A 12,755-nucleotide genomic window follows, 5' to 3' on the forward strand; every position below is an offset into this window, starting at 1 on the left:
AATGTTAACAGTACCCAAAGTACAGATTCAGTGCAACCCCTATCAAAATACGAATGACATTCTTCACAGAAATATAAAAAAAATTCTAAAATTCATATCGAACAACAAAAGATCACAAATTACTAATGCAATCTTGAGCAAAAAGAATAAAACTGGAGGCTCTGACACTACCTGATTTCAAAATATGCTACAAGGAAATCATAACCCAAACAACATGGTACTGTCATAAAAACAGACACATAAACCAATGAAACAGAACAGAAAACTTAAACATAAATCTACGTGCTTACAGCCAATTGATCTTGAGCAAAGGTGCCAAGAACACAAAATGGAGAAGGTTAGTCTCTTCAATAAGTGGTGCTGGGAGTACTAAATAGCCACATGCAGAGGAGTAAAACTCGATAAGTCCATCTTTATCTCTTACCACTTACAAAAATCAACTCAAAATGAGTTAAAGATTTAGATGTAAGACCTGAAACTATGAAACTTCTAGAAAAAAAGCATAGAGGAAACACTTCAGGACATTAGTCTGGGCAAGGATTTTTTTGATGAGACTTCAAAAGCACAAGTGACAAAAGCAAATATAAATAAATGGTATTATATCAAACTAAAAAGCTTCTGCATAGCCAAAGAAATAACCAATAGGGTAAAAAGGTAACAAAAAGTTTGCAGACCATACAACTGATAAGAGGTTAATAGGAACTCATACAACTCAATAGAAAAAAAGAAACACATCTGTTTAAACAAGAGGCAAAGGACCTGAATAAACATTTCTCAAAAGAAGGTATACAAATGGGTGACAGGTGTATGAAAAGGTACTCAAAATACTAATCATCAAGGAAATGCAGACCAAAACTGCAATGAAATATCACCTCATACCTGTTACGATGGCAATTATCAGAAAGAGTACAGATTAGTGTTGTTGAGGATGTAGAGAAAAGGGAACCCTTGCACGCTATTGGTGGGAATGTAAATTGACATAGCCATTTTGGAAAATAGTATGGAGGTTCCTCAAACAATTATAAATAGAACTACTCTGTGATTCAGCAATCCCACTTCTGAGTATATATCCAAAGGAAGTAAAATCAGTATCTGCACTCCCATGTTCATTGAAGAATTATTCACAATAGCTGAGATATGGAAACAACCTCCATGTCCACTGATGATAAGTGTGTGTGTGTATATATATATATATATATTTACACACACAGAGGAATGTGATTCAGTCATAAACAAGAAAATCTTGTTTCTTGTCATTTGTGACAAAATGGATGAACCTGGAGGACATTATGCTAAGTAAAATAAGCTAGATGCAGAAAGACAAACACTACTGATTTCATGTATAAGTGGACTCTAAAAACATCAAACTCACAGAAGCAGAGAGTAGAATGGTAGTTGCCAGGCGATGGGAGAAGGGGAAAAGGGAGATGTTGGTCAAGGGGTACAAAGTTTCAGTTATGCATAATGAATAAGTTCTGAAGATCTAATATACAAAACTGTAATTACTAAAAAAAAAGATTTAACTAGGGGCAAAATGTATAGAGCTGTTAAATTTTTTTCACAAGAATTTCAGTGAAAGATATTTTCACCAGAGCAGCAGCAAAAGCGAAAGGCAAATGACATTTCTCAGAGGTTTGCATGCAAGGAGAAGGTCCCAGGTGGTGAGTGCAGTGTATGAGTGGGGCTAGGAGGAAGGTGGGAAGAAGACTGCCCTGAGAGAATGGGTGAAGAGAGAAAGACATTCTCAGCAGCTATGCCGAATGGCATTTTCACACCTTGCAGGGGAGTGGAATTCTCAACAGGCCAGAGACTTTTAACTGGAGACAAGGCTGGTGTCAGAGTCCAAGTGACTGACCAGCCCACACAGAAGGTAATAGCAAAAACATGATTTCAATTATTTCAGGCTGTATAACTCCTGCTGTTTTCACTACATTATGCTGAATTAAGTTCCCTTTTATTATTTTTAAAGGGAAGGATCTCAAATTTCTGAATAATATCCCAGCTCTCTGAGAACAGGAAAGAAAGTTACTTAGCTGTTGTCCTGTTTTCTGGATAGATGTGGGTAATTCACTTTTTTCCCAAATAGAAGCCCTGCCCACATTACACTGAAACTGAGTCATAGTTTTGTTTCTCACTCATGGTCAGAAACTACCTGAGCATCGGCTGAGGATTCCTCTAATTTCCACCCAGTGAGGAAGTGGAGTGATGGCTATGACAACGTAGGGCTCAGGGGCCTCATGTGGGACAAAAAATGACACAAGAGATGAGACTTGCTCCTGAACAAGCTCCAGACCAGGACCTCTGTAGGTGTTCCTGAACATTTCTGCTCCATTCAAGGTGAGACAGGGATCTGCTTATCCCGGCACAGTGCCCTATAGTCCAAAAAGCCTCCTCTATTTGCTGGTTAGCATTGTGTAGGCAAGGAAACAACTCCATTTTTCTTTATATTTAGTCTTGGTTCATGTGGAGATTCTATATATAGAATAAAATATTTTTATCCTTTACTTCCTTTACTGAGCACAGCTTTAAATAAAAAAGAATGAGATCAAATTACACAGTTTTAGTCACACAATGTTAGAAAAAAAATTGAAAAAATAATTTTATATAGAAAAAAATTCAGAACTAAATATAATGAATCTATAGCAGGAGTTGGCAAACTGTGGCCTGTGAGCCAGTCAATGACCTGTTTTAGTAAAGTGTTATTAGAAAACAGCCGTGCCCATTCATTTACATATGGTCTGTGACAGCTTTCCAGCTACAAAGACAGAGTGAGTAGGTATGGCAGAGACCTGAAAAAACTAAAGTATTTACTCTCTGGCCTTTTACAGAAAAAGTTTGCTGACTCCTGACCTAGAGCTAGAGCAATGATGGCACATGTTTATTCTGACCATGCAGACGTTTTTAGCCCTGAGATTTTTCCTCTATGAATAACTGTTTTTGGGGTTACTGACCTGTGGCAGGAAAACAATTCTCTGAAAATGGTTTTCTACTCAGTCTGCTTGTCCTCTTTTAGATGTTACTTCCCTTCCTACACCTGGGCTTTAAACAAAAAGGCAGCATCTGGGGCCTTCAGAAGACTGGGTGGGGCCCAATCACCCAGGGTAGCAGGAACATGTGGCCCCAGGGGAGCAGTGATATTTGGACATCTCCACAATCTTTCTGGGGTCACATCTACAGGACCCTGTGGTGGCCTGATGACCAACGAATCAGAGACCGAGAACAACAAAGACAAGGAGACTCACCTTCCTGTTCACTGACTGGAGCTGTGAGGGGATCAAAAACCAGAGGTTAGCACAGAGCATTTGTCCTCTTAATTTAGAAATTCATTTTACTCTCGTAAATTGCTCTAAAACTTTTTTCCTGCTTTTCTTTTTTTTCTATCCCCCTTTTCCCTCATCCCCAACAATTCGATCTCCCTCACATGTACCACGAACCCTCATTCATTGTACAATCACAAGACAAATTGCAAACCCATTCCTTGGCCAAAGGGATTACCAGGAACAAGTCCCACAGATGTTGGATATTTAGTGATTCTCTCCTTCATTTCATTTTCCCTCCTCCTCCCCACCACCCTCCCTTACATCCACGCTTTTTCAGTGGTAGACACATTGCTACATGACATCACAGTCACAAGTCACAAACGTTTATCAGGAAACATAGGGGAGTTACGAGAGTTGGACGCACTCTAAATTGCTCTCTTTCCTCAGGCTGTATTTTATGTTAGAGTCCTTTTACTCCAATAACAAATATTTATGTAGTGACTACCGAGTGTAGAGAAAGGAATCTTTTTTCCAGCAGCAGCCTTCGTCTTCCTCATAGCCCGTGGATAAACAGAGAAACATAAGCAAAGGGTCTCAATGCATCTGCTAGACCCAAATCTCATAGATAATGGTTTTCATGGATGAATGGGGGCATATTAAGAGCTGGAAATTATGAACATTCTACTTACAAGAATATCATAGTACCCAATGAGATCTAAGATATCAAAACAGAAATTTGTGGTGGACAAATGGTGAAGTGGCCCGCCTTGAACATAAAGAATTAGGATGTGCTGCGATTTGGTTTTCCTCAGGCCCACTGCTTTGCATCTGTTCCTGAAGCTAAGCTAGAAGCAGAGACCTGAACATTCCCCTTCGGCTACGATAAAACCTCAGACCTTTTAGAGCTGGGGACCCCATCCTGCTGCCATCTCATTTTTAACTGAAATTATTGAACTCACCAAAGATGACCAGCAATGACCACAGCAGCATGAGGATCTGGTCCAGCAATTTTAGGAGGTCATAGAAAAAAGAAAAGCTGTTTAAAAAAGAGAGAGAGAGACAGAGAAACGATGTTCTCTCAACTACCAGCTGGGACCTGTGAGCAGGGGATGAAGACAACTCTTCAGCATAGCTTTTGTATAATTAGCAAAAAAGGAAGTAAAAGAGCCCTGCAATGTTTTACCACTATCTTTTGTCCTGAAGGTGTTAAGAAAATTAAAGCCGGTCCTCGAAATGCCAGAGAAATTCCACATCTTGACACTAATTATAGTAGCTAACACATATACAGGTCTTAATGAGTCAAACACAGTTTTAAGTGCCTTATGCTTACAAAGTTATTTAATCCCCTCAGCAAGCTCCTAAAGTCAGCAGAGGCACAGAAAAACTTAGTGAGGCTCTTGGAAGACGTAAGTGAAGTATCTGTGACAAGGAGCAGTCCTCCCTCCGTGCGTGAAAATAGTTCCTGGCTCATGGCCTGGGCTCTCTGGGGACAGCAGGTGGGGAGGTCCCCTAGGGATCATAGACAGTTCAATTGGAAGCTTTCCACTTTCTGTTTTAATTGTATATCTGTGGGTTTTCCAGAAGGTGGATGATTTATGACTCCTCAGGCAGGAAGGCCAGTGACCAAGGGGAACTGTGAACTGTGGGTCGTTGACTACACCAACCCTTAATAGATCACCACAGCAGCTTTCTGTAGGTGTCTTCCTGGCAGGCAGGTGAGCATTAGTTGGGTTGTGGCAGAAGTAAAGCCAAATCCAGATTATATTCCTGGCTTTCAATCTTGGTTTCCCCCAAGGCTTTTTGCTGACTCTTTTTTTTTTTTTTCTTAATCTTTTTTCTGTGACCCATAAGGGGAATGCAACCCTTGGCTTGGTGTCGCTTGCACCGCGCTCAGCCAGTGAGCGCACCTGCCATCCCTATATAGGATCTGAACCTGCGGCGGGAGCGCCGCTGCGCTCCCAGCACCTCACTCTCCTGAGTGAGCCACAGGGACGGCCCTTTTGCTGACTCTTCTGACATACTCTGCTAACAACTTTTTCCCAGTTCACAAAGGTATGATTCCCAAGCAGAGGAAGCATTCATTCACACAGGCATCAGTTATTCAATAAAGTTTAATTCAATGCCCTGTACTTTCTATGCAATATGCTAGGCAGTAGATGATGCAGATAAAAAGATGTGGTTCCTATTCTTATGGGAATCACAGCCTAGTATTAGAAGACTAACATAAAAAAGTGAAGATATTTGTATGTAAGATTGAGGAGTGGAGGAGTAAAGGCTTCCAAAGGAAATAACTGTTGAGAGATGGGTAGGTCTTAACCAAATAATTAAGACTTGGGAGGAGGCAGAGTTTCCAGCCTAGAAAGCAACAAGAGAAAGGTTGCCCAGAGATCTACAGGCACTTTAGAATGGCAGATGCAGAGGCATGAAGGGAAGTGTCACAAGTGATAAGGCCCAAAGGTGGGCAGGGGCAATGTCAGGGAGCACCTGGTATGCCATGCTCAAAGTCTGGGAGGATCCTTCATATTTTAATAGGGTGAGAGATGTCTAATCTATTTCCCAGGAAAGAACAGTATTAGATAAAACTCTTTTGATCCTTTTAATAATGCTCCTCATCTCTACCACTTATTCCTCTGCAGGGGAGGAGAGGCTTATATGATTGGGGAGTTGCGGGGAAGATACCACTCATGGTCTCTTGCTCTCTCTCCTTTCCTTGTCCGCAAGCAGAAAGAGATCCTTCCTTGCTCATTTTCTTAAGTGGAATCATCTCAATGAGTTGAGATAGTTCCTCCGTTTGCTGGCTGGACACAACTCTCCTCACAGATAAGTCCCAAAATCTATTGAGAGAAAAGTAGAGAAAACCTCTCTGGAGGGCTTGGATCCAAGCCCCACGGAGCCATCCAGCATGGCCATTAATAAAGCTGATATTTTGTCTTCAATCTGACTTTATTTCTCAATTAGAAACACCCATAAACTCCTAACTATTACAAGACTAATTGGGGACATTTTAACCATGATCATACATGAACATTTTGAATTTTGAGAGCAGGGTATATGGTGGGGTGGAGGGGATACAACTATAGAGAAATAGAATAAATGGGTGGCCACTGATAGAATCCTCACTGGAAAAGGTGAAGGCTTGAACCAAGGCAGTGATAATGGAGAGGAGGGAATGAACAAAAGAAATGTCAGGGAGGTGCCAGTGCCTTGGGGCCCACCTGGGGACCTGAGGCATGGAGCAGAGGACCAGACCCCCTCCCACAACCAGGCACACTGCCAGCACCAAGGAGCATGCAGAAAACATCACCTCTTTGTGGGTGGCCCACCACAGCCACCACAATAACCATGGCTGCTGCAAAAGCAGCTAGATGCCACAACCACCATGCAGATCGTCCACCAGCCACTGGAGTGCATCGACACAAGGAGAATCACCAGCAGAAACCAAAGAAAAGAAGAGGATGTCTCTCTCCACAAAGCCCATTCCAGAGTGACAGAAGAAGCATCTGCTCTATGATAATATTGGGGGACCTGAACACACGTCTCAGCATTGGACAGATATATCTAGGCAACAAATCAACAGAGTGACCATTACTCTTTCAGAAGGAGAGAAGAAATCTAGGGAATTAGAGGGGGGAGGAGGGAGGGAGAAGGAGATGGAGAGAGATTGAACAAGTGGCATAAAGAGTAAGTATGATTTGTAACAATACATATACTAGTAATATTGATTTGATCAACATATGTCAACATCAAATCCCCAAAATATGTATAATCGATTATGATTCAATAAAAATTAAAACAAAAAAGAAAAAGAAATGTCAGAGAGTCGCAATATATAGGGCTGGGTGACTGCTTAGAAATGGGGTGTGAGAAGGAAGCCAGAATCCAGGCAGACTCCCTGGTTCCTGGACCTTGTTTTTACTGCAAGACAAACTTACTTTGGTTTTGTCGAAGCAGTCTGCTCTGCTTCTCTTGATTGAGGTCTTTTTTGTCCATTGTCCTTCACCCCTGAGATTCCCCCTAGAAGCCATCCCAGACTTCCTGTGATCAAGCTAATTGCAATCTCATTACATAAATTCTGCAGGGCTCTCCCAGACTTGCTGCTTTCTCAATATTTTAACTCACTTTTAGCCTCCTTTCTTTGTTCTTCTCTTTTTAACCATCTCCCTTAAACTCAGCACTGTCATTTTGTGAATATCATAGTGGCAGGTTTGTCTGTGTCTTGCAGGAAACTTCCATCCCTGGTGGCAAGAAACCAACTATTGTTGTTGACCTGTCCAAGAGGATTAGGCATAATAATGTACATAGCAAAGTTAAGAATGGCTCCATGGGTCAAGGAGTCAAGAGCTGAGACAGGGAAAAAGCAAAGTATGGGATCAGTTCTAAAGCTGCCTTCCAACAACTTCAGTGTTTGTGCATAAGTAAAATTAGAGTTTCCTTCCAGCATTTTCTATTTAATTAGATTTTTTTCAACTTTTTATGTATCATCAGATACATAGAAGCTAAGAAGAAAAAGAAGTTTCAAAATATGATTGTGAGATTGGTGGACACAATAATGTAAGAGTGAAAAAGGTGTTGGTTGGAAGGGAAAGATAATTGTAGAATTATAAAACCCCACGAATGCAGAGAACGTTAAGGATCATCAATATTGCCAGAAAACCTCTGCCTCCAGCCAGGAGTATTCTTAGAATTTTTTATTATGTTAAATAATACATGTATGTTTTCTATTATAAGTAATTGATGATCCAAGATGGCAAACTAAGCACTGTTGTTTAAATATTCGTACTTTCAAAGTCCCATTAAAAGGTGGAAAAATTTAAAAATCAAAATAAAACCACATCTCCACTGGGAAAGCAAGAAATGAGGTTCTAGCAAGTTGTGGTACACTAAAAACCCTAAAAATTCTTCCACTTTAAATTTTTATAAGTGATGGGTAAATATTACATAATTTAAAAAAATGCTTAACTAAACATATAAGAAAAAGGGGAAATTCCTTCATTACAGATTAAGAAAAGGAAGTGAAAACGAGTGTTAAACATGTAAATTGACATTACTACTCCCCTGGGAGGAGTGAGGGAAGAAATTTCACGCTAGATAATTTTCATGGGCTTAATGTTCAAAGTTTGTGTGGAACTAAGAAACAAAACTTTTGGCCTGCAAAAGGCACAAAATCGAAATGCCTGCATAAAATCTGGACCATCAAAATATTTTCCTTTTAATGAGTAGTTGGTGGGGGAAAAATCCACCCACCAGCACAGACAGATGACAAGAAAGCTTATCTTTGAATGAACTCTGGAGGAAATAGAAAGTTTCCCCTGAAATAACAAAACCCCAGACTGTTCCACACTCATGGGTGTTCCCTGGGAAACCCCAAAAAGGAATTACCGTAAAAATTGGTCCTGGGCCAGTGACATTCCCAGGGCTTAGAAGGAAAAAGAATACAAAATGGCTTTTGAGGGACACCATCAGAAGCTCAGGCCAGAGTGACTAGGAGATACCAGTCTTCACACACATACACCCCCCCACACAGACCCACAAAACAAATAGACAGTTCTCTGTGAATGATAACAATAGCCTTAGGAGGGCTCTAGAGTTCATTTGAGAATCTACAGTAACACAGTAGAGCAAAAAAGAAAAAAAAAAAAAAGAAGGGACGGGGTGGGCAATAATGCATAGAAAGGATTGCCGGGGAAATCAACATACCTGAGACATCTGGGATGGCTAGGAACAAAGATGGAGGGCAGGGGCTGTCAGTGTCAGCCATGCCACAGGTGCCACCATGGTCCCCAATGGCCTGCTTTGCAAAGGACACTGGCACCTTTTGCCATTTAGATAACCATGAGCCATCCTCGTTGCAGACCCCTGGAGAGGGAGACACTGCTGCTCCCCATCCCTCAAGAAGGGGCTACTATTGTGCCATGCCAGAACTGGGGCTTGCCACTCCGCTCAACCCCATGCATGCCTCTGACCCCACAGTCAGGGGCCACTTTGCATGTGCCTCCACTCCAGACCCCAGAGCCACAGCTATTCCTCACATGCCCATGTTTTAGTCCCCAGTTCTGTGGCCACCTGCACATCCTACAATCCTGGCTCTGCTGCTGCTCTGTGAGTGTTTGTACCTCTGACATCTGAACCACCACCACTACAAGCTAGCCCATTGCCCAGTCCCTGGAGCTGTTGTACCTCTGCACATGCCCACATTCCAGACCTTGGCTCTGTAGCTCCACTGCACACACTCAGGCCTAAGACAATGGAGCCACCACCTCTACTGGCTAGTCTGCCCTGGGCCGCAGAGCTGCAGTCTCTCTGCATGCACCTATGCTCCAGACACTGACTCTGGTGTCATAGTGAGCTAGCCTGCACCCCAGACCCAAGAGCCACTGTAGCTCTGTGCACACCTGTGCTCCAGACTTCAGCTCCCTGCTTGCTCCACAAGCACCATCACCTTACACACCACTCCAGTGCAGCAGTGGGGATGCCTGTGCTCTAAGAACCATTGCTACTACCATCCCAGACTCCAGAGCTGCACCCGTGCTTCAGAACCCAGCTCCATACCTGCTCTATGAGCTCCACACATCAGATACTGGTGTCACTGTCACTGCAAGCATTCCCTTAAGCTGAACCTGGCACCAAGAGAAATCCCCTCAACTATGACCTCCTTAGTGGGAACAAAAAAGATTAAAAGGACTATAGCAGCCTTCACCACCAATGATTCCAACAGCCTTCATGGCAGCTGAAGATACCCACAGCATTGGCTGCTTAAAACATCTGCAACCTTTGCCAATGCCTGCGTCAGCTGATGAGCTGTATGGGGATTACATTGTGTGCTATCATTGGAACCAGAACTGCACCCCACCCCACCCCACCCCAAATAAATGGAGAACTATGAATTGCTTGAAAAATAATTCAAAACAATTGCTTTAATGAAGCTTGGTGGACTATAAGAGAATACCAAAATAATTCAACAAAATCAGGAAACAATACATGAGCAAAATGAGAAGTTTAACAGAGAGACTGGAATCATTAAAAAGACAAAAATTCTAGAGGTGAAGAATACAATGAATAAAATGAAAAATGCAATGGAGGCATTAACAGCAGAATTGATCAAGCAGAAGAGAGAATCTATGAACTCAAAGACAAGTTTTGAAATTATAAAGTCAGAGGAGAAAAAAATAAAAAGAAAGGAAAACTGTTAGATTTATGGGATAGCATCAAGCAAGCTAACATTTTTATTATAGAAGTTCAAACAGGAGAAGAAATTGAGAAAGAGACAGGAAGCTTGTTTATAAAATAATAGCAGAAAACTTTTCAAATCTAGGAAAAAATATAAACCTCCAGGTACAGAAAGATCAAACATCATCAATCAGATTCAACCCAAAGAAGACTACACCAAGACATATTTTAATCAAACTGAAAAATCAAAGACAAAGACGATCTTGAAAGCAGCAAAAGAAAAGAAGATCCTCACATGCAAGGGAAACTGTATGAAGCTATCAGCGGATTTCTGAACAGACACTTTATATGCCAGGAGACTATGGAATAATATATTCAAAGTACTGAAAGACAAACAAAAAACTATCAATAAAAAATAATTTACCCAACAAAGCTGTCCATCAGAAATGAAAGAGAGATAAGGACTTCCCCAGACAAGCAAAAGTTGAGAATAGTCATTACAGCTAGTCCCGTATTACAAAAATTCTAAAGTGAGTTCTCAGCCTAAAATAAAAGAACACTAATTAGTAACATAAAAACATATGCAAGTATAAAACTCACTGGTAAAGTAAGTACATAGTCAAATTCAGAATATCCTAATATGGTAATGTTAGTTATATCTCTACTATAAAGGTAAAACACAAAAAATACTAAAAAATAATTATAGCTTAATTGTTAATGGATACATGATATAAAAAGATGTAAATTGTAATGTCAAAAACATATAATGTGGGGGGGAGAGTAAAAGTGTAATGTTTTTGTATGCAATTCAAGTTAATTTGCTACCACATTAAAGCAGAATGTTATAACTACAAGATGTTTTTATTTCAGCCTCATAGTCACCAGAAAGCAAAAATCTATAGAAGTTACACAAAAGATAAAGAGAAAGGAATCAAAGCATACCACTGCTGAAAATCATCTAATCACAAAGACAACCAGAAAACAATTTTTAAAATGACAGTAGTAAGTCCTTACCTATTGATAATTACCTTGAATGTAAATAAATTAAATTCTCAAATCAAAAGACACAAGGAAAAAGATATACCATGAAATGGAAACCAAAAGAGAGCAGGAAGAGCTATGCTTATATCAGACAAAATAGGCTTTAAGTTAAAACTGTAAAAAAGAGACAAAAAAGGTTATTACATAATTATAAATGGGTCATCTCATCAAGAGGATATAATGCTTGTAAATATATATGCACCCAACATCAAGGCACCTAAATATATAGAGCAATTATTAAATAATCTGAAGGGAGAGATAGACTGCAATCTAATAATGGCAGGGACCTTAAATACCCTGTTTTCAACAATTGATAGACCATGCCAAAAAAATAAATAAATAAAAATCAATAAGGAACATCAGACTTGAACTACACTTTAGAACAAACAGACCTAATAAAAATATGCAGAACATTCCACCCAACAGCAGCAGAATACACATTCTTGTCAAGTGCACATGAAATATTTTCCAGAATAGATCATGTCTTACACCACAAAAGTAGTATTAATAAATTAAGAAGATTGAATTCTCACAGTGGTATAAACTGAGAAATAAACAACAGGAAAAAACCTGAAAAATCCATGCATATATAAAAATGAAACAAACCAGTCTTGAACAAAATGGTTTAAAGAAGAAATCAAAGGGAAATTTTAAAATATCTTGATGTGAGCAAAAATGAAACAACATTCCAAAACTTATGAAATGCGGCAAAAGTGGTACTAAGAGGGAAATTTATAGCATAAGTGCCTACATTTAAAAAAAGAGAGATATCAAATAAACATGTCATATGTCAAGAAACTAGGAAAAGAAGACAAACTAATTCCAAAGTTAGTACAAGGAAGGAAATAACAGAGATTAGAGTAGAAATAACAATGAAAATAATTGATAAGACTAAGGGCTGATGTTTTGAAAAGATAAAATTGACAAACTTTCAGCTAAACAAACTCAAAGAAAAGACACAACATTCAAATAAATAAGTTTAAAAAGTTTGTGGAAAAATGGAATTAAAAGGTAATACAAATCTTTCCATGAAGTTTTTGATGACCATTTATATTTGCAAACTGTACATCTCCTTACACATTAGCTTAATTATTTTACAATGTACTCATATGTCAAAACTTCATGTTGTATACCATAAATGTACACACTTTTCATTTGTCAATTTTACCTTTATAATCTTAATACAGCTAGATAAAAAGGACCCCTAGCTTCATGAAATCTCCACACTGCACATTTTTCAAAGTAAAATCACAAAATCTGTCAAACTACCATGAACAAGATTTAAAA

At 39.7% G+C, this 12,755-nt stretch overlaps 1 protein-coding gene across 1 annotated transcript in view; it reads right to left on the reverse strand.

The window, feature by feature from the left end:
* Window positions 1-7,250, reverse strand: part of LOC134384292 (Fc receptor-like protein 2) — a 37,873-nt gene extending 30,623 nt beyond the window's left edge. The window contains 2 exon segments of the mRNA XM_063105855.1: window positions 3,243-3,263; window positions 7,193-7,250. Coding sequence (XP_062961925.1) covers window positions 3,243-3,263; window positions 7,193-7,250 — 79 coding nt within the window.
* Window positions 7,251-12,755: the final 5,505 nt, after the last annotated feature.

This window comes from Cynocephalus volans, chromosome 8 (genome assembly GCF_027409185.1).
Source record: "Cynocephalus volans isolate mCynVol1 chromosome 8, mCynVol1.pri, whole genome shotgun sequence".
NCBI classification, from domain to species: domain Eukaryota; kingdom Metazoa; phylum Chordata; class Mammalia; order Dermoptera; family Cynocephalidae; genus Cynocephalus; species Cynocephalus volans.